The 22,988-nt window shown below is 38.1% G+C and overlaps 1 protein-coding gene across 2 annotated transcripts in view; it reads right to left on the reverse strand.

The window, feature by feature from the left end:
- spg11 (SPG11 vesicle trafficking associated, spatacsin) overlaps positions 1–22,988 on the reverse strand; it is a 95,863-nt gene that overhangs the window by 10,940 nt on the left and 61,935 nt on the right. For both annotated transcript variants that reach the window (XM_028823616.2, XM_028823615.2), the window contains exons 23-38: positions 20,431–20,539; positions 19,028–19,187; positions 18,519–18,797; positions 17,974–18,174; positions 17,259–17,366; positions 14,058–14,223; positions 12,829–13,043; positions 9,442–10,195; positions 8,825–8,970; positions 8,423–8,627; positions 7,085–7,228; positions 2,346–2,479; positions 2,032–2,139; positions 1,782–1,950; positions 1,538–1,614; positions 1,130–1,285 (exon numbers count right to left, since the gene is read on the reverse strand). In XM_028823616.2, the coding sequence (XP_028679449.2) occupies positions 1,130–1,285; positions 1,538–1,614; positions 1,782–1,950; positions 2,032–2,139; positions 2,346–2,479; positions 7,085–7,228; positions 8,423–8,627; positions 8,825–8,970; positions 9,442–10,195; positions 12,829–13,043; positions 14,058–14,223; positions 17,259–17,366; positions 17,974–18,174; positions 18,519–18,797; positions 19,028–19,187; positions 20,431–20,539 (3,131 nt within the window). The remainder of the gene's footprint in view (positions 1–1,129; positions 1,286–1,537; positions 1,615–1,781; positions 1,951–2,031; positions 2,140–2,345; positions 2,480–7,084; positions 7,229–8,422; positions 8,628–8,824; positions 8,971–9,441; positions 10,196–12,828; positions 13,044–14,057; positions 14,224–17,258; positions 17,367–17,973; positions 18,175–18,518; positions 18,798–19,027; positions 19,188–20,430; positions 20,540–22,988) is intronic.

Raw genomic sequence — 22,988 nt, forward strand, 5'->3', positions numbered from 1 at the left:
GGGAAATTTTGACAGGGTATAATGATTTTCTATAGACACTGTATATTAGCTTAGTGGGCAACATAGGCACTGGCACCTCACAAACATAAACGAGACATATGAATAAGTAACTTGTGTCTCAGCACAGTGGCACAGAGATGAGTACTGCTCAAGTAGCTTTGTGTGGAGTTTTCACATTCACCCTTTGTCAGGTGGGTTATCTCATATTCTAGTTACCTTCCACATACAAAAGGCACAACTGGTATAACTAACTGGCACCTCTATGCTCATCTGCTGAAACTTCGTCATGTCATTGTTGTGTCATGCAGACAGTGAAGCTTTTTTTTAAATAATACAGATATGAATTTACCTGAAAATGCATTGCCCACACATGTCTTAACATCACCTTGTGTGTCCATTTCAGGCAGGCCTGTAACCCAGTCCTACAAAGTCACAGGCAGTAGCTCACGTATGAAAGTGGATTTCACTAAATATAAGCAGCATGTGATTATGTTGTAGGGTGGTAACCATAAATGTGCAATCGGCTCAGGCAACTTCATTAGCATAAGCTGGATGAGCACAAGAGTCAAGTCAATGTGTCCAGGGTCAGTTTACTGCACTCCCAATTCCTGTTCCCTGGCTCACTTTCACAGTGGGTTGTGTGTGTCTGCTATTTAGAGGTTGTGAGGGTAAAATCGCTCACTTAGAATGAACAGAAGCACGTTGTGGAGACACAGCTAGGGCTAAGTGTGATCTGTTATTGTAGTTAAGTGGTTTGTTTATAGTTAAATGGTAAATTGAACATTAATTTTGTGTATAGCCTTATGCTCGAGTTACACCAGTGCTTATGATGGTTTCATGAATAAAGCCTATTGGTGCTCTGTAGTCATGTTGAATACACTCAAATTACCCCATCTGTATATTCACAAGGCTTGTACTGCAATGTGTAGCCAGACTATCAGCTTTCTGAAATGGTATTATGTCCATTCAGAGGGCAGCCAGCATATGACACAAAATCAGTCATTTTAAGTCCGATGTCTGTAAGATTTACAGTGCTTCACATCACAGAAAACAAACAGGTCCTGCCAACATGTTACTCACAGTAACTTAAAGCAAACTGTTTCTTTATCGCCTATTGCTTTAATTTCACCTGGTAGAAATGTGGCAGGGAGATCATGGCATCCATAAGGTCCTGTCGAGCCAGGTTAATGAGACGTCTGTCCTGGTTAATGTTAAGAAAGTGGATCTGCAGGGTGACCAGTTTGGCCAGTCTTATACACCTTAGAGCCTGGCGCACACAAGAGTCCTGCAGGGAAGACAAGTCAAAGGCTAGTTAGCTTACTAAGCACTATGCAGGGAGTAGCCAGCTCCTCACAGATGAGCATTTGTTCTCCTTTTCAGGCAGTATGTTTAAGGATGTCTGTTTTGAAACTGAGCTAAGTGTCATTCAAGTAAGTGCCCACCTGGGAGATTTGTTCTCATATTCTGTTAGCTATCAACAGAACCATTTAAACAAATTCTGACCACAGAGCAGTTGTAATGAATCTTGATTGATTACCTTGGAATAACTTTCGGCTGCATCCTTTAAGAGAGTCAGGACTTTCATCAGTGACTTCTTCAGTTCTGGTGTAACCGCTGCAAAAACAGCATATGATGAGATGAATCAGCAGTGGACTCAATGGTCAGTCAGGTACAGAAAGATCAAATACTCCACACCCCTTTGGTGTAGCAATGACAGCCTAACTACTCCCATCACCCACCCTTTCTTTCTGTTCCCTCACCCAATCAGCCTCCCCTCTCACCCCAAGGCTGGGACTCAATCAGTTTCAACTGGGTACGGGCAGCTCCTTCGTGGTTTTCCCCAATCTCACGGCACATGCTAAAGCAGAGGGCTACCATGTTGTGCTTCTCACTGTCACCTGGATGACAGCGTTTGATGTAATCAAGGAGAGCCGTCTTCAGAGTGGTATTCTAATAGATGACAGGATGGGTTAGTGACCACAGGCAACATGCGGACCTACAAATCTTTATACTACTGTTTAGTTTTCTTACTGATGGCACTTTCTTCCTAAGCAAAATTTCAAAGCGATGGTTCTGGTACAAAAGGTCAAAAATGTAGGTCATGTCATTGTATCTCCCAATTCCAGTCAGCAGACGAACCTGGAGAGGAAAAAACAAAAATCAACCTCTCAGTAATCTATTTTCATTATGCTTTGTAACTGACTGTGGGTCCATTACTATACTTCTCACAATGGGGTAAAAGCTCTCGTCTCGCTTTTAGGACAACCTATTGGTTACTTGCCTCTTGTCAAATGTAACATACACACTGACCACTTTATAAATGAAGAAAAGGAAGATTTAGATACCATGAGACTGTACTGCTCACTAGGTGCCAAGTGATTGTGGCTGAGGTGACGTGCTGCCTGCAAGACACGGACAATTCCTTCCATGTTGCAGGTCATCGTGTAGCAGTCGTGTGCAAGGATGAGCAGCTCCACCGCTGGCAAAAGACAGAACAAGACAACGTGAGTAATAAATTCATTAAAACTGTTCGAAAGCAGGTCTGAACCTTTAAAAAAAACTGCTTCTGCTTTGGTAACCGGTGCCCCTCTGTCCTGCATTTTCTTTCCTTTGAAAGGTGCCTGACTTACACATACATCTCTCTATTATAAAAAAAAAATCCTGGAGAGAAACAGTAGGGCGTTGAGACGTGATCTTCACGTTAAAATCACGGAAGACAGTTAAAAGACCCGTGAGGACCTTAAACATGAGACATTGTGCCAAGAGATTGACCCAGGACCGTCTCACGATGACGTAGAACATGAGATTCTTGCAAGACACACCCTACTTACAATCAACATCAAATAAGACAACGGGGCAGCAAAACATTCAGTCTTGTGAAGGATTTGAGCACACACAGATCCAGGATCTCAGCACATATAAAGAGTATAAGGACGATACGTTATAAATGAAACGTCGATGACTAAGCGAAGAAGAAAGCAGCGCGGAGAAAAGAAACTCAAAAGCGTTGGAGAGAAAAAAGAGCAAAAAAGAAAAAATAATTATCACCCCGTAACAAGTGGAATTGAAACAAAGCACGTCCAATCGGGCTCAGAATTAAAAGACAAAGTAAAAGACAAAGTAGAACTTCATGAACACGTTCACAAACGTTGGCGCTATACACATGCAGAGCAGATTATGAAAGCAGTGGAATTCGAAAGGCTCAAAAAAAAAAAAAAAAAAACGTACACGCGATACAAATGTGGAGAATGTTAAAGAATATGAAAGTAGGAAAATTAAAAAGTATAAAAAAAAGAAAGTAAAGATCGCAGTAGCGCAAACAAACGGAAATTATTACTCAAAAAAGGGAAAATAATCACCACGGACCAGATGTCATTGAAAAAAAAAAAAGCAGGATAAAGCGAGGTCAGAAATAAAAGAGAGTAGAAAACAAAGTAAAACGTCATAAAGAGGTTAAAAAACAAGGGGGCCAAACACATGCAGAGTAGGTTAGAGATAATGAAAACTGGAATTCAAAAGACTCAAAAAAAACGTAAGCGTGAAACACATGCAGAGCAAGATACAGAATATGAAAGCAGAAAAAAACGACAGTGTCAAAAAAAAAAAAGTAAACATTGCATTAGCACAAAAAAAGAGAAATTATTACTCAAGAGAAATAACTAAAAGGTGAATAGAGATCGAATAAATGGACACATGTGATAAGTCAGAAATACGTAAATATTGTAAGGCTTTGAAGTTTAAGTCAGAGAATTTCAAAAACGTGTTTTACCTCACATGCATTTATTGGTTACTTTGCAAAAAAAAATGATTAACTGCTGATGATGTAGATCACTTTGTCTGTGCTGAAATTCCAAATAGAGAAACCTATCCTGAATTATGGTACAAAGTCATTAAACACATGTCTCACTGACCTCATTTAAAAGATTCAGCATATTGGAACTCGAAAGATTCCAAATATTGTTTTTACATAAGTTCTGAAATAAAAGTGAAACTAATGAAATAGCAACAATTCAAAGAAAAAAAAATCATAAAATTGTGTATCCGGAAAACCAAACACAGGGGTTGGCGAGCGAAGTGAGCAGGGGGCAAAGCCCCCTAGTCCTCCAAAAAAACATGTGCAATTCTCTGAATTAGGGTTAGGGTTAAACAGAAAAATGTCTGATGATTAGAGGTAACGGCATGGAGTGGACCTTCAGTAAAGACTCTCTTTACAGGGAAAACTCAGAGCTGTGGATCATAGAACAGCCTGTGAGGACACTTAAAATGGCAAAGCAACAGCTTAGTGGTCAAGGTGCTAATCTGGCGCAAGTAAGATTGGGATCTGCAAAGATGAGACACTTATTACTATGAAACTGTACAAGCAAAACAAGGAGCATCCTGCTTATATGTTGTGTGCACAAATTGCACAAAAACATCAACAGGAGCAGCCTGAATACTTGTATAAGTATTTTACCTTCCTGTAACAAGTGCAGGGAACATAACAGAATGATTTTTTTTCAGAATTCTGCTTACAAAATGCAATCAATCATTTACGTTTCTCCAAAAAAGTACATAGGGACTCTGTTACGATACTTTCCTTTTAATACTGCAGTCTGCGTTTAGCATATCTGTAGTTGATGCACCATAAAGTAGATATACACGTGGCTGTAAGTGGCCTCCACCCGTTGTGAGTGGATGGTTAATTAGGCTTGACAGCATGACCAGCACTTTTGTATTTTGTGGATGTGATGAGCTTTCACTTGTTCCTTCTTATCTCATCTGCTAATGCTGGGTGTGTTCTTTAAGAGTATCTTACATTTCCAGAACACAAGCAGTTTACAGTTTCATCCAGCAGTATAGGTAGTTTGATTATCTAAAAAAACAACAGCACTTTTTGTTTTTGTGCAACTGGAAACTAGAAAATCATGTCCCTGATGCAATATCTTGTTTCTGTTTTAGCTCTCCTTTTTATTATGTTGACAAGATATAGATAGATAGATAGATAGATAGATAGATAGATAGATAGATAGATAGATAGATAGATAGATAGATAGATAGATAGATAGATAGATAGATAGATAGATAGATAGATAGATAGATAGATAGATAGATAGATAGATAGATAGATAGATGCTGGTTTGTTGCCATTGTGACAGTAGAAACGTAAGCAAATCAGTAAAAGCCAAGTAGTCAATCAGCACCATGGTCCAGGAAATATGTGTGTAAAATTAATACTTCACATTAAAGCACATTCCCCACATGGGTCTCACTAGATGTTTGTCCATTTGTCTGTCCATTTTCTTTATACACGTATAGTGTAAAGACAGAGAACACAATGAGCGATGTGAAGCTTTTTGCACATCTGTTACACATGTTCTACAAAGTTGATTCAGTTCATCTGGACATAGTTCTTTTCCAGGGAGATACGTATGTGTTACACATGATGTGGTCTGCCAACAAATAATGAGCTTGAATACAGTGGTTCAATTTTAAAAACTTATATGCACACTTGTAATTGGCTAACACTAGTTTGGGTACCATCAGAAAATCATAATGCCAGCCAACATGATTCTCAGGCCAAAAAAGACATGAGACATATGAACCATCTTTAATTACAACACTGATGAAAATAAAGCCCAACGTAAGCCACATTGAACAAAGCTCACAGGAAAAAATACCACCGACCTGAAGAGGGGTTTAGAGGAGCACCATCTTAAGATTCATGCCAAGGTATGTAACGTTATCTAGATGGCGACTTTCCCAAAGCCAATAGTGTTACCTCCGACTCTTGTTTACCCTGCAAATACTAATCCGTCAAGTGCATCGGTTTATTTTAGGTCTGTTGCTGGTAAAAACATCATATCGATAGTAAGGTCGGTACTGCACTCTTAAGTGACTGCAAATATACGAATAACTTCAGATGGCACAATAATATGTGAAAAAAATGTGAGTGAAAAACTATATATGAAAAGTGCTGCGTAGTGGTGATGATAAAGCACCGCATCAACCTTTTCAGATGTGCTCAGCTTCAGTTGTGAGTTGTAACTGTTTAACGTGTAGTGTCACACATTTTTTATAGCAGATGAAATGACAAGGGGATTAATCACTTTTAATACAGTGTCCTACACAGTCCCGGAAAAGGAATGGAAGCTTCACATTCATTCCTTGATTATAATCTACACATTTGTCTGCTCACCTATCCATTTTGTAACTGGTGGACACAGTTCAGGGTTGCAGGTAAAACCACCTCGCACACCTCCACTTACACATATTGGTACAGTGGTGGTGACGACAAACAGACATAGCAATTAAAAACTGAGGCAAGTTTAAAACGAAGTGGGTATTTGGCTTGTCACTATCATTGATGAACAGAGCTGCTCCATTTGTTAGTACTAACATAAAAAGTATTTAGGATTTCAGTGCTTGAAGCACATCTCCCAATTAACACTGGAATCCCTGAAGTTTACAAAAAAAATCTCGTAATCCCAGCCCACCTTAATTCCTGGTGTTGAAATAGGGTAAATAATACAGTATATCGTTATTTGGAATACAAGTATTTCACACGTGTTCTGTGTCTACAAAGATCTGGGTAAGTGTAGGAGGAAAGAAAATGTTTCTGCTTTAGGTATGTGTTCAGCATTTCTTGCCTCGCATTTCCTTTCATCCTACACTTACCCAGATCTTTGTAGGCACGGAACATGCATGAAACGCATACATTCCAAACAATGATATAAAACTGATGTACTTTTTCTCAACTAAATTTACTTTTTGTCCACTAAAACTACACTACAACTAACAATAAATGATTAAAATGCGATTAAAATTAAAATGCAATTTAGGCAGAAGACTAAGATTAAAACTAAATCAATATGTATTGTCAAAATTAACAGTCACTCATACTTATTTTAATGGTTGGGACACATCCAATGTGCCCCTTAAGAAAGCAAATTATGAAATCGATAAAATGACGTGGTAAGTGTTTGGTAATGCAAAGGTAAGATAATGTGCTGAAAAATAGATTTATTTATTTAATTAGCAAATTGCTGTTAGTTTCTTTTCTCACTATCCTTCTCTCTATCCGACACCCCCATCCACAACTACATACTGCAGGCCAGCTCTCCATGAGGTACACAGGAGATTTTATCCAGCAGCATAGAGCCCACGATGTTTGGATCCTGGCTGAGTCTGGCCAGCTGCAGGAAGACTTCCCTTCCGTCCTCTGGGTTGTATATGGGCTTGTGACTGGCAGCTGTGAACAGAAAGTTGAAGAAATATCTCAGTCTAGTAGTAGTGCAGGAAACTCTCAGCCTGAACAGCAGTGCTGTACTATGAGGTACATTCAGAAAAATGTGTTATATAAGAATAAATTGTAACTGGTGAATTAGCAGTGCTTTTTCTCAAAATCCCAAGACTGTCACTTCACACTCTGCAGACCTTTCACATTCAAACAACTGTGATAAAAACAGGCCATTCAGTCCAGCTAGTGTGTCAATGCTATTATCCTAGATTGTCTAAAATAACATCAAGTGGAGATCTGAAGGTCTCTGAGGTCCTACTGTCCATCTCATTCCTTGGTAATTTATTCCATGTCTCTATGGTTCTTTTTATTAAGAAAAACATTATAACATTTGGGTAAAATCTGCCCTTAACAAGTTTCCATGTTCTTGTTGAAGAATTTGTTTCACACTAACAGATGGGATACACTGTACTAATTCCCTTCAGAACTGTAGTCACCTCTTAACCTTTTTTCACTTAAATTGAAAAGGCTCAACTCTTTCGATCTCTTCAATAGCTCATTATCTCTCAATTGCACTCCTCTGTACTTTCTCAAGTGCCCGTAGAACTGCTTTGTAATATGGAGAAACTGTAACCAGTGCTCCCCAATAAGCCTCACTAATGTGTTATATAGATTTAAACATAACCTCCCTTGACTTAAGCGCTACACATCTGTACTCTATATAACTTAATATCCTGTTAACCTTCTTGATCACTTATGTACAATGTCTTGATACAGACAGTAATTAGTCCACTGTGCCTCCTAGGTCCTATTCAAAAGGTGTACCTTCAGGTGAAAAATCTTTCATTGTGTATTCAAATCTATCATTTTTTACTTTCTATGTTTAATTCTTCAGATTTACATACTTAAAATGTCATCTGTCTCAGGCCTGTATGCTCTCCAAGTCTATCTGTAACAATTTATCTGATTCTACCCAATCTGCACTTCCACCTAGTTTGGTATCATCTGCAAACTTAACCAACTTGTTGCTTATATGCTCATTTAAACTGTTTATGTTTATTGAAAAGAGCAGTGGCGCCAGAACTGACTCCTGAGGGACACCACAACTTTTAACATCATCTAATTCTGAAATAGGCCCATCATGATTTAAAAGACAAAAAGGAATATCTAAGGATTCCTAAAACACCTTGCAAAGCAACAGCTCACCAGAGTCCAGATCCTGATTTGAAGCAAGTAATGCCTGCAAGACGTCACTGGCCACAAGCTCAGCTACGCTCTGCACTCCCATACCCTGGATGGTGATAAAAGCCTTTGCTTTCTTAAAGCGGTCAGGCTGTGCAGATGACAGAACTTTGCGTAGAACTGTCTTAGGCTCCTGTGCAGAGATCTCACTGTACGAGCAGTTCAATTCCTAAACATGAACACAGAAAGGGATTATGAGGTGTGGCACTGTTGATAACCTATAGTAAGGAGGTAAAATTAACAGAAAGCCTGATATGACCACCTCCCAGCGGCAGCACTTTCTTCAATTTTATTAAAGGGAGATGAAAAGATATCAGCACTTCCAAACAGCACCTATCACCACACATCAGAAAACTGCAGACTCACCTTCGACAGCTCATATAGGCTAAGCACCTGTCTGCAGTAGTTGTTTCCATGGTGACACTCATCAGTTAGAATCTGCAAGTCACTTATAACCTGATCCTCTGGCTGTGACACAACCACAAATGAGGAGCTGCTTGTGAGACTTGTGGCTAAGAAGAGATAAGAGGAAACAAAATTACCCGTTGCTTCAAAGTAATACTGGCAGCAGAGGTAAACATCAAGGATGCATTAAATGAAGCCACTCTGGCTTAAGGAGTGATATACTTGGGATTCACTTCACATAATGGAACCCATAAGTCCACCCAAACATGACATTGTCTCTGAAATGTCATGGAAGACTGAGATTTATTAATGCATAATCCTCTCCAGTCAGATTTACAACAAAGAAAAGCCCTGGCAGAGTAGACAGGATCAAAATAAAACAGCACAATGGAAGTGGATTTGTGTTGTTGTTTAAAACACATTAATGAAAAATATGATTATACTTTAAATGTTTCACTCAGCATCTTAATTTTGCCAATAGATTTCTACTGGTATACTTAAAAAGTACATTTGACTTCTGAGGGGATACACACCAACTGGTATTACTGAAAGCAAACCATCCACACATGCATACTCACTGCTTGACATTCGTGACCTTCTGGTTCCTTTTTCCAAACCTGCTGTGCACCCAGCAGTGAGGATGATCTGCACCCCTGGGTGCATGGCTGTGGTCTCCACTTCTCCCGATGCTAAAGCCCTGCAGTATAACACTAGTGTCACATCCTGGTTGTAAAAGTCGAAGTATCTGCAGATGCGACTGGCTTCATGGATGGAACCTTCATCAAGCAGTTGCCCAATAAGGTGGGCAAGTGCTTGTTTCTCTGTGGTATCCAGCTTACTTTCAGAACTATCCATGACTGGGAGACCCTCCACTTGGAGATATTTTGGGCAATTTAACACTGTTAGCTTTGAAAAAGAGAATTCCTTGATTAAAGTGTCATAAGAGGAGTCACCAGCCACCACAACATGGTGGAAAAATATATTCGCTGGTTCAAATTTGTTCAGTAAGGTTTGCTGGAAAATGCAACACTCCCATATCTTCTTCTCAATTGCTTCAAGCTGTCCAATTGGAGTTGGGTCCTGCTGGGATAGCCAGTGTCCTGCTAACGTCAGAAGAAGCCGCTTCTCCTGAATGTTGGTTAGCTGCACCTCAGATAATGAACCCTTGTCTTGTGGTATGGCTTCTGCCTGAGCCATGAAAAACTCTGTCACACTGACGATCTGCACACTATCACTTTGAAACTGACTATTGCACTTCTTCCAGAAGCTAATTCGAGTTTCTCTTCTCTCCCACTGCTTGCGTTCCTTCAAAGTTTGTAGTTCTTGTAAGAGCTAAAAGTACAATAAATTGTAAGTTTTTAGTAATAAATGCATAAAGGAATGTCTCTACAAACCAAGCCTCACTCTTCTGACCAGTTAAATCACTGTGTAAAATTTACTTATATGTTATCTAAAACTAACAGAATAATCAAATGCTGTGAGTTGTGAGCATGAAGCCAGCAGCTTACTTCTAGTATGCCAAAGAAGGTAATGCATGGTCAATGACAGTGAGAATTAACAAATGACACCATCTGAATGACAGAAGAAAAATCAAAACTGCTCTGTTATCAAACCATAATCTTCTGATGATATTCTGAATCTGTCAATGGGCAGTTCAGGTAGATCTGATACTTGACAAGCTAAAACAAACAACCTGGCCTCCAGCAGCTGTTCCAGACCCAAGGAAAGAGCAGTTGTGTCAAAAGAGTTAAACTAATAAACATAATGGCTGGGAGTTCACCCTCGACTACACCTTATAATGCATAAGCTGCCTGAAAATGAATGTATAAGGGATAAATATGCGTGCAGATGCTTTTCAGAAAAAGCTCCATGGATATAAGGTGCTTTAACGCAGTAGAGCTAATCATGGTGTCCACATGGAAAAACAGAAATCATTACTGGAGAATTAACTGAAGCAAGATAATCTTTTCAAACATTAGTACTGCCCAGAGTAAAAATTAAGTCATACACTATATGGTAATTATAGCTAATAAAAAAAGTATATAAATTGTTCAGTCTTGTGATGTTACTTTTGTCAGTATCTCCATCCCTTAATCATTTTTATAATACAGTCAATATGAAAAAGTTTGGGAAACCCTCTCAGCCTGCATAATAATTTACTCTACTTTCAACAAAAAAGATAACAGTGGTATGTCTTTCATTTCCTAGGAACATCTGAGTACTCGGGTGTTTTCCGAACAAAGATTTTTATGGAAGCAGTATTTATTGTATGAAATTAAATCAAATGTGAAAAACTGGCTGTGCAAAAATTTGGATCCCCTTGTAATTTTGCTGATTTGAATGCATGTAACTGCTCAATACTGATTACTTGCAACACCAAATTGGTTGGATTAGCTCATTAAGCCTTGAATTTCATAGACAGGTGTGTCCAATCATGAGAAAAGGTATTTAAGGTGGTCAATTGCAAGTTGTGCTTCCCTTTGACTCTCCTCTGAAGAGTAACAGCATGGGATCCTCAAAGCAACCCTCAAAAGATCTGAAAACAAAGATTGTTCAGTCTCGTGGTTTAGGGGAAGGCTACAAAAAGCTCTCTCAGAGGTTTAAACTGTCAGTTTCAACTGTAAGGAATGTAATCTGGAAATGGAAGGCCACAGGCACAGCTGTTGTTAAACCCAGGTCTGGCAGGCCAAGAAAAATACAGGAGCGGCATATGTGCAGGATTGTGAGAATGGTTACAGACAACCCACAGATCACCTCCAAAGACCTGCAAGAACATCTTGCTGCAGATCGTGTATCTGTACATCGTTCTACAATTCAGTGCAATTTGCACAAAGGACATCTGTATAGCAGGGTGATGAGAAAGAAGCCCTTTCTGCACTCACGCCACAAACAGAGTCGCTTGTTGTATGCAAATATATATGATTTTAGACAAGCCACATTCATTTTGGAACAAAGTGCTTTGGACTGATGATACAAAAATTGAGGTATTTGTTCATAACAAAAAGCGCTTTACATGGCGGAAGAAGAACACCGCATTCCAAGAAAAGCACCTGCTACCTACTGTCAAATTTGGTGGAGGTTCCATCATGCTGTGGGGCTGTGTGGCTAGTTCAGAGAATAGGGCCCTTGTTGAAGTCGAAGGTCGGATGAATTCAACCCAATATTAACAAATTCTTCAGGATAATGTTCAAGCATCAGTCAAAAAGTTGAAGTTACACTGGGGTTGGATATTCGAACAAGACAATGACCCAAAACACAGTTCGAAATCTACAAAGGCATTCATGCAGAGGGAGAAGTACAATGTTCTGGAATGGCCGTCACAGTCCCCTGACTTGAATATCATCGAAAATCTATGGGATGATTTGAAGCAGGCTGTCCATGCTTGGCAACCATCAAATTTAACTGAAATGGAGAGATTTTGTATGGAAGAATGGTCAACAATACTTCCATCCAGAATCCAGACACTCCTCAAAGGCTATAGGAGGCACCTAGAGGCTGTTATATTTGCAAAAGGAGGCTCAACTAAGTATTGATGTAATATCTCTGTTGGGGTGCCCAAATTTATTCACTTAATTTTGTTATGATGCATATTGCATATTTTCTGTTAATCCAATAAACTTAATGTCACTACTGAAATACTACTGTTTCCATAAGGCATGTCATATATTACTGCGGTGGGTTGGCACCCTGCCCAGGATTGTTTCCTGCCTTGTGCCCTGTGTTGGCTGGGATTGGCTCCAGCAGACCCCCGTGACCCTGTGTTCGGAGTCAGCGGGTTGGGAAATGGATGGATGGATGTCATATATTAAAAGGAAGTTGCTACTTTGAAAGCTCAGCCAATGATAAACAAAAATCCAAAGAATTAAGAGGGGTTCCCAAACTTTTTCATATGACTATATTTCAAAAATAATAATGTGTTGAGGATAAAAACCAAGTGAAAGTCAGTAAGGCACAGAGCTGCCTACCTGGTTAATTACTAATCTGTCAACGGGCAAGTCAGCCAGATCTGCTACTTGTCCAGCTAAAGCAAACAATCCGGCATCCAGCAACTGTTCCAGAATCTTCTGACACTCTTTCTGCAGGGCCTCTGTAGAGTAATTCTTTGGTAGAGAAAGGTCAATGAGAATTGTTGTGTCCTGTAAGATTTGACTGAGGATGCTTAGTTTTTTGAAATCAGGACCTAAGTTAAGAAAAAAAGAAGACAGCGGAGGTAGAATGTCATCACATTTGGTGACCTGTAAGGTAAAGGCCTCTCAGTTTTAAAGATAATAATAAAACAAGCAGCCGCTAAACTGATGATGGAGACTTGACTCTTTTTGGTTTTAAGCATGGATTTCTTTAATGTGCTAGTGCACAACCAACACAGCTGGCTTTACTAACATTAAATGACAGAATAAGTGCAAAGTAAAATCCATCAATAAACTGTCCTTTTATTTTTTTTATTCCAGAAATCAAAGCCCATTTGCACATCACCTTCTCACAATTTGGAGATTTAACATGTTGAGACTACTTTTGCCTTGTTTGACAGACGAGAAGTATAAACAGATTTAAGCATCACAATTCATTTTCATATTTTATTAGTGGTAGCGGTATACCTAAGATGAGTGTGCCATTTGAATGGCTGTAAATTAAAATAAGAGGCTTAATCAAACCCTTTATGACTGTGTAGGTTACACCACCATACTGACTCACCACTAATATGATCTTCAAGTTCTCTGATTGTAGTTCATGGATGCTACTTAGATTAGAAACAATGAGTAACTTAGTCAGTCCCCAACACAGGGATTTTTCTTTTGTTCATAAAGCTCCTCACTGTTTTCATCTCATAAAAATGAAAAAACTACTTTAATTCAGGGTCAAATTCAAAACTTCAAACTGCCCACTTGCACACTTTCAGTGGGAAAGCATTGGGAGAATGAAAAGTGATTGAGGTAGATAGTTCATAAAACTTTTGATCTCAAAAGTATATTAAAAATGCATGTGACTGCTTCAACAATAATTTGGATTAAAAATTAACTATTTTCCTTTAACATTATGATAATAAAAGCCAAAATCAAAGTTACATGCATATTTATAAATAAAATAAAAAATCTACTGATAGATTCACATAAATAAAAAAAATTTACATCAGGAGTGAGTATGCATACATCCATTGAAATAAAATCTCATATTCATTTGGGAACTGGAACCTTACCGTGGCACCGCCAGACAGAATCTGTGTCGGCCAGCAGCTGAAGCACCTTCCTCAATTCATACTGAGTCTGACACTGCTGTAAAATCAGGAAGGGCAGCAGCAAGGCATGAGATTCAAGCCACTGTACAGGTATTGGAAAGGAGATTTCAGAGTTCTGTGATTTGAGCTGAGAACAGAGGGAAATAAGAAAAACTCAGACAAACAAGCACAAAGTATGGCTCGTATTTCACTTCCTACTTTATACAAGCAGTTACAGTATTAGCAGATTTATAAGAAGCACCACTTGCTAGAGTTTTCAAGACAGAAACTGGGTCTTCAGAAAGTTTTCAAGTCCCTTCACTTCTTTCACATTTTGTCATGTTGCAGCATTGGGGTAAAATTGTTTAAATTAATTTTTTCCAATGACAAAGTAAAAACAGTATTTTAGAAATATTTGAAAAAGTATTAGATAGATAGATAGATAGATAGATAGATAGATAGATAGATAGATAGATAGATAGATAGATAGATAGATAGATAGATAGATAGATAGATAGATAGATAGATAGATAGATAGATAGATAGATAGATACTTTATTAATCCCAATGGGAAATTCACATATTAAAACAAATAAATGAAATATCCCATTGACACAAGTATTAAGATCCTTTACTCAGTACTTTTTTGAAGCCTCTTTGGCAGCAATTACAGCCACAAATCTTCCTGGGTTTGATGTGACAAGTTTGCACACCTGGATTTGGGGATTTCCTGCCATTTTTCTCTGCAGCAAAGTCACACTGGATGGAGAGCATTAGTAGACAGCTATTCTCATGTCTCTCATGTCTCTTAATTGGGTTTAAGTCTGGGTGTTGACATTCCCAGAATTGTCCCTAAGCCACTCATGCATTGTCTTTGCTTTGTGTTTAAGTTTATTGTCTTGTTGGAGGTCCAGGGTGCTCTGGAGCAAGTTTTCATTAAGGATATCTCTGTACTTTTCTAAGCTTTCCCTCAACCCTGTCTAATTTCCCAGTCCCTCCTTCTGAAAAACAACCACACAGCATGATGCTGTCACCACCATGCTTCATCACTGGTTTGGTATTGCACAGGTAATGATTGGTGACTGATGTCCTCCAGAAAATATGCCTATCTTGGTTTCATCAGACTAGAGAATCCTGTGTCTCACAGTGTGGGAGCCCTTTAGCCCCTTACAAACTCCAAGTAGACATTCATGTTTTTTCTTGTTGTTTTTTTTTTAACTGAATTAAGGCTTCTTGCTGGCCACTCTGTCATAAAGCCTTTGTCAGCTGACTGATGCAATGATACGGTCCTTCTGGAACTTCCTCCCTTTGCCACACAGGTTCTCTGGAGCTTAGCCATATGGTCATATCTCTTACCAATGCCCTTCTTCCTTGATCGCTTAGCTTGGCCAGGCAGTCACCACTAAGAAGAGCTGCAGTTTCTATAAAATTCTTCAATTTAAAATTATGGAGGCCACTGTGGCCTTCTCCAATCTGTGTCTTGACATAATACTGTCTCTGAGCTTTACAGGTAACTCCTTTGACATCATGGCTTGTTTTTTACTCTTATACACATTATCAACTGTGGGACGTTCTATAGACAGGTGTGTGTCTTTCCTGATTGTGTCCAATTTAATTGAACAACAATGGACTACAAACAAGGTGTACAAATATCTCAATGATGATCAACAGAATGGGATGCACCTGAGCCAAATTTCAAGTGCCAGAGCAAAGAGTCTGAATACTCGTGTCAGTGGGATATATCAGTTTGCGATTTTTAATAAATTTGCAAAAATTCCTAAAAGCCTGTTTTTGTTTTGTCATTCTGGTGTATTGAGTCTTCCTTGATATGAGGAAAAAATGATTGCAATTAATTCTAGCGCAAAGCTAACACAGAATACTTTCTGAATCCACTGTATTATAAGAGTGGAATCAAACAGTAAAGTTAGATGAAAACGGTCAATGGTGGTAATGTTCTTCAGTCACTGGACCCTGGTGCAAAATACAAACAAGGAAAGGTAACTAAAAGCAAACAAACATTGAAAATGTATCACATGTATCTTGACCATGCAGCTTCTCTAACAGGAGAAGCAGGAAATTTTCAAGAGGTACAGAACAAACAAGAAAACTGAGAGACATTTTTTAGGATTTTAACAGCCTGCTAATTATGTTAAAGGCAAGGCCTTAAAGCAATTCTCTAAAATCTCAACCCTAAGGAAGGAGGCAGGAAAAGAACAGGGAATGTTTGAAAGAAAACATGATATACTGCATTAGAGCAGCAGGTGTGTGTGCAAAAATAACAGCAATAATGCAGTTTTCAAAAATATATAAACCCCTGCTGTAAATGTCACATGCTCACTCTGAAAACTCATATAATGAACCACAAGGTACATTGTTAGTTTTTTATTTTTTATTAGTAACCTAATTCGAGAATTGCAGTTTAAAATACTGCACAGATATTACACAGTTAATAAAATACTATGGAAGTTCTTTAATGTAAGTGATGCCTGTGTGTCCTGTAAAGAGGCTAGAGAGTCTATCCTACATTTATTCTATAATTGTATATTTGTCAGCTCCTTTTGGTTAGATGTTTCTCTGGCCTTGAAGAAAAACAGATACCCCTTCACCGCTGCTACAAACTGTTATGTTTTGATAATGTCTCCTTTAGCTCTGATGAACACTATATAACTACTTAATTATTATACAAGTTAAATTTTATACACATAAGAGGAGATTCTCCAAAAGGATACCATCAAATATCTTTGGTACGCACTGATTATTGAATTATACAACTACATTAATAAGTCTGCAATCTCGACAAACAAATAGTTAAATAAAGCTATCGCACAGTTAAGGCTTTTCAACATCAATTAATTTAAATATGTTTGGTACTGATTTTTCCTTCTCTTTTCCTTTACGCAGTGTTTAAAAAAATGTTAGGAAAGTCTATGTTACATATTTTTGGGATAGGCAAACAAAAAGGTAAATTACATTGGATTAATGATGAAGTATAACCAGGTACTTAAGTTGAGCCCCCAGTCAAGAAATCAAAGAGCTCTTACCAGGAAAAAGTCTGAGAGACCCTCTAAAATACACAGGCAAGAAACCTTAGCCAAATTGGCTTAACCATCCAGGATAGAGTAACACAGTATGCTGTGGTCTAAAAAGGCATCAGGAAAAGGAAAAAGATTACAAAAAACTTACATTTATCAAGCACTTCTGGAACTCAAAAAGCTTGCATTTGGCACTGGTGTAGTCCTTGTATTTACTACACTGCTCGTACATTTCCAACATGAAGACCATTGGCGATTCCTGAAAGAAAGGATACTGGCAAATATTATAATCGCAAAAGCTGTGGCTAACATACAAGGAAGCAGAAAAGAAAAAAAAAAGCAATCACTGTTATGCTGGTTACGCAAGAAGTGCCAAATGACAAAAAATGATTTTCATACTGAATATTCAAAATCTTATTTTTCTGGGGGGAAAAACGTTAGAACAAATTTATTCAAAAACAGTTTGAAGTTAAAAAAATAGATTAATATGTATTGTCTGTTTAAAGTTACATTATCTGAGAAAGACCAACAGATTGCAAAGGGAAAAATAAACTTAACACAGAGGCTATGTAAACTCACAAAAGACAGTTCCATTAAAGAACGTATGCGTAAAAACCAAGAGGTGGTCATTCAAGTTTGTCTGGACAGATGAAGGCAAAGCTGTCTCGATATTTCATCCAGAGGTTAAGTAACTTTCAGCCATAGAGTTCGGCTTATGAAATTAAGTGCCAGAAATTAGTAAGTGATTAACACAAAATATCTTTAACACAAAAGATTAACACAGAAAGATCTTATACTTAACCATTTTATTTGAGCAACCAAATAAAGTACAAAGTTTTTAAATACAGTATTTGCAAAACACATACCTTCTGAAAAAGCTTAAAACCTCTTAAAAGTGGTTTGACTTGAAGGTTTTTAAGGAGCACTTTGAAGATAACTGAAAGGTCATGTAGATCCCAGGCATGCTGATCCATACTCTCCTTTACATGACAAGTGGCCTCTTGCATGACATGTTCATCCACAGATGTTAGGATCCAGACACAGAGACACTGTAAAACGTCTGCACCCTGTCATTAAAATGGTAGTGAATGATCAGTGTATGACTGACAGACAGACAGACAGACAGACAGACAGACAGACAGACAGACAGACAGACAGACAGACAGACAGACAGACAGATAGATAGATAGATACTTATCACCTATGTGTAGGTTGGGATCATATGCGGATAGCGCATTGCCTGACCCACCACATGACAAAACACCTGGATTGGGACCAGAGTGCATTGGGCGACACCTCAGCACCATACTGGAACAGTGTGAGGTATTTTTATGGTGGCTGGAGTGCCAATCCTGCCACCAACCTATAGGAGACTGGTAAAAGGCTTAATTTAACTTTGATATTGATCTACCTGTTCACAAGCAGCCAGAACACTGAGGACCGGGCAGTTGTGGCTGATTGCCTCACAAAGGAGGTACCTCCATGGCCTAGGCTTGTCCTGACTAAGAAGCAAGACATGGAAGAGCTCATGTGGGACTGCCTTCCTACGTGGCAAGGACATTTTTAAAGCATCAGTGTCCTGTGGACATTTCTTCTCCTCCTCCTCCAAAGGTACCAACTGCAGATTTTCAAAGGCCAGTGACAGGTGCTCCTGAAGAACAGGGCTGAAGTACTTCAACAAGCTTTTTACCTAAAGGAATAAACAAAACATTTGCTGTTGTGCCTGATGCTTTTCCATCATCAAGTCCCAAGTATCAAAACAAAAGAAGGCTGTTAATGCAAACATAGAGAGTCTATCTACAGTCTTTATGTTAAAAATAGATAAAATGATTTTGCCTGAGATACTGTATGCTTCTCCACTATGTTAAGGGTCATTTATAGTTTTGGAAAATCTTAGCAAAAACAACAGCGAGTTCTAACCTGCTCAGAATCATAATTGTGAATCTGGATGAAGATGAGGAACTGTAGAAATTCATTGTCCCAGGCACAGTGTTGTAGATAAACAGTGCTGAGCGTCAACTCATGAACTCTGCAAAATTGTACAGCCAGGGCCCATTCCAGACTGGATTGGTAGGATGTTCTTTTAAAAAGCAAAGCAAAAAAAAAAAAAAAATCAAAAATCTTCCAAGACTATGAAACAACAATGCTCATAAAAACTTCACTGTCTGAAAGTGACTGTACTAAGCCATTCAAGTATGATCAGATCATCTATAATATATCATTATTATAATATGGTTACATGGTGTCAGCCAAAATGGCAAATGTTTAAAAGATTAAGATCATGTTGTGATTCTGATAATTTAATATCTGACTGGGGATACTGACAGGGTAAGGGTCATTACTTTGGCAATTCTGGGTCAAACAATTCAAAATGAATGTTTCTTCTATATTGAGGAAACTATGTATTATACCTACTACTTTAACTACCCTCTGTAGTTTAAATTGGGAGTGTTATAGTTATCTGAGAAATGAGTAAGTGTTTTGAAAAGCTTAGAGTACAAAAACCCATTTCTCAAACAACTCTTAAGTGGCAGAAAATGCTGCTGCTAGAGAGCTAGCACAAATCAACTACAGGTATATCATTTCAGATTCAATTTCATTCCTGTCCATTTCAGAGCAATATAAAAGATCATGATACTTACTGACAAATCTAAAACTAAACTGAAAAATCTAACACTAAACAGCTAAAATAAATGAATCGCCATAGTTGGATGTGGTATATCTTTTGAATTTGTTTTTTTCACTATTGGAAACCATCATAGAAAAATCCTCCACAATCTATGGAACTCTTCCTATGACTGTCGTGGAGACTGTCTTCACATGCAAATTCCAAAGGGGAGACAATATGTCTTATAGTACAATCAAACTTATACTTAATTTCACAATGCACCACTTTCTGGTTTTAAAATAATCTTTCCTTATCCAAATGTGAAGTTTTCAATACAACTCATAATTAGCTCTTTAGATGTTTTTGAAATCTGTAAAGTTTACTATTGTTAACTGCTCTGTAAAGTACATCAGGATAGTGTACACCAGCAAACGAGTCTTCCATCCATTTTCTTAACTCACTTAAATAAATGCAGATGAGAAGGAATCCCAAGTCTGCCTTAGCTACAACAGGTGAAAGACCACAAGACAACTCATGATGGACTGTCACTCAGTAAACAGACATGGCATAAAATAAAAGGTCATATTAATGTAGTTGTTTATTCTTTAGTCATCGCATAGTGCAGGCAGTTGTGTTTTCTCTGTCACTGCTGATAAGACAGATGCAGGGGTCAGTTCAAAAGTCCATTTAATGTAGGAGAATGTACCATCTTTACCTGCTGGATTGACTCCTCTCGATGCGGTTCTGTATGGCCTCCTCAAGCAAAGTCAGTAATTCTTCAGCACTTTGTTTCTCTGCATCCACTAATTTAAAAAGTTTTTCGGCTTCAAATGGAACAGAACAGAAAACATTTACTTTTTTGATCTTCTGTGCAGATTCTCTCAATCTAAGTATACTAAATGTTTCACCTGCAAGGTTACAGATGTCTACTTGAAAGAAATGATTCGAGCCCCTTTCCTTCCTAGCTTTTCAATAACAAAGGAGCCTTATTTAAAAAGATTCTTATACATGCTGACTGACTTGATACTCTGCAATTAACTGATGAAAGGGTGAAGGAAAATAACAGCAAGTTTATAGACACGATGAAAAAAACCCAACACAAATCAGACATTTCTCTTCTCTTTTTTCCCCCATGAGTGTAGACATCTGTGTCTAAATCTGCATAATTAATGAAGGTTAAGAAGAATTATAAGCTCTAGCTATGACACTCTAAACATGATCTACATTAATGTATGCTGCTAAGTCCACCTTTAATGGCGACTCGATTGCAATGACTTCCCAAATAAACATGTCAAAAGTTGTACAAAGCTTTGCAGTAAACATATAAATACAGATGGGAATTGGTTCTGACATCTGTGACTAATCTGGTCCATTTCTTTTCTATTTAAAGGACCATTGGTATCTTAGTGCTGAAACCTTTTTCCAGTGTTTGATTATCTTTAAAATGTAGCTCTCACAGATATACAACAATGTTTGATATTTGGTATAACAATAAAAATCAACATTTGTAGTTTTTTCATATTATTGAGTATTCACTTATAATTTTTGTTTGGAGGCTTAATGTAGCTTCACCATAGGCAGTTTAAACATGTGCTGTGTTGGTACAGTGCACTGTATTCCTTCTTAATACTAAATATTTAAAAAAAATATACAAAATTATCTGCATATTTGTTGTCACCCTGACTGTCCTGAGCAATAACAAAATCTTAAGTTAAGACATGGCTGTTTGTGCTACCACCTCCAAAAGAAAGGTCACCATATTACATGTGATGGAGTGAAATCAATGCTTTTCAACTTCAGATCTATCCTTTAGGCACTGCATTCTACATGGACAAGCATGGAAAATATAACTCATTTACCCAACACAGGCTATTAACAGATTTTGAGGTCCTCTTGGATTGTCGCCTTCTCACATTAGTATGGTTTGTGTGCTGCACAAGCCGTTGAAGGTTGGAGGAACCTTACATTTGCTGAGATTTGTGCAACAGCTTGGTTCCAAATTCATCACCACTATATGGGTTTAATTTACAGTGCATGTAGTTGTTACATCAATCATTCGGCTAGTCTTACAATCCCCTCTACTCTTATTTGTGAACAAAGTCTTAAATAACTTGCACGCCTTGATTTAATTAATCTTTTTCATCCACTTACATCAAGCCACAGATTTCCAGCAAAGAAAATTGCCTCACATTTGGAAGTAGTAATTAGCATTCTAAGGGCTTCAAATTTGACTAGGAAAACATAGTCGAACATGTTGAAAAAGTCGAACATATATTGTATCAAATTTTACAAAATGGATCACTGGTAGTATGGTGCATTGACATTAAAAGTCAATCACACTTAAGTAACTGTGGTTTTTAAGAGTTTGTTAAAGGACACTCTGTGTCTAATACAGAAAGCTAATAATATTTTAATTTCATTCACATCACATTGATCATCCCTTTCCTCACTTCCTTTCAGATGTTTCAGTCTTTCCCCGTACAAGCACCAAAATCACTTTTCTAAGAGTACTAAGCCAGTGGGTCACACTCTCTCTCTAGCAGTGCATCTGTTGACTACGAAAAAACAAGACTATTGTGCACAATTATTTGTTGCATATACACCAAACTAACATAAGTCAGTGCTTATCTGTCTGAAACTCAGAATCAAGCCGAAGCAAATATTCACCAATGAAAACTTCATATGCAGAGCACCAAAATGTGAGCCTGCACTTGCCTCCACACAGTTACCCTACTCCAAAGATATGACATAATGCTCAATTAGTATGTCTGGCTTGATAATGAACACTAGGAACATCTGCAAGACAGACTATATCTTGTCCATATAGGAGCTGGAGTTTTTTCAAGGGTTCTGGCTCCCTCTCTACCAGATCTGGTCTGCCTGCGGTGTCCCATTCACACTTTCAGTGCCTAACTGTCAATGTCCCTGACCACCACCATCATGCTTTTCCTAGATGGATCACTTACCTACATGCTCACCAGTGTAACACTATGCCCAGGCTCCAGGTGTAACACCTGGAATAACTATACTAAGTGAAGCTTGTTTTTTTATATATGATCATCAAATGTTTTCATTTTTGGTTTTCTATTATCTGGCTCCTCTTCCATATTCAATGTCTGAATATAACAGTCAAAGTGGCGCACAATATCAAGCAACATTGCTCTAAGAGTCACTTGGGCATATAAATGTCTAAACACCAAAATCCTTGGAGCAGGAAAAAATGTAACCCATTAAGTTTTAGTTGGGTAAAAAAAAAGGCTTATCAAGTCACTG

Source organism: Erpetoichthys calabaricus, chromosome 17, assembly GCF_900747795.2.
Source record: "Erpetoichthys calabaricus chromosome 17, fErpCal1.3, whole genome shotgun sequence".
Classification (NCBI taxonomy): Eukaryota; Metazoa; Chordata; class Cladistia; order Polypteriformes; family Polypteridae; genus Erpetoichthys; species Erpetoichthys calabaricus.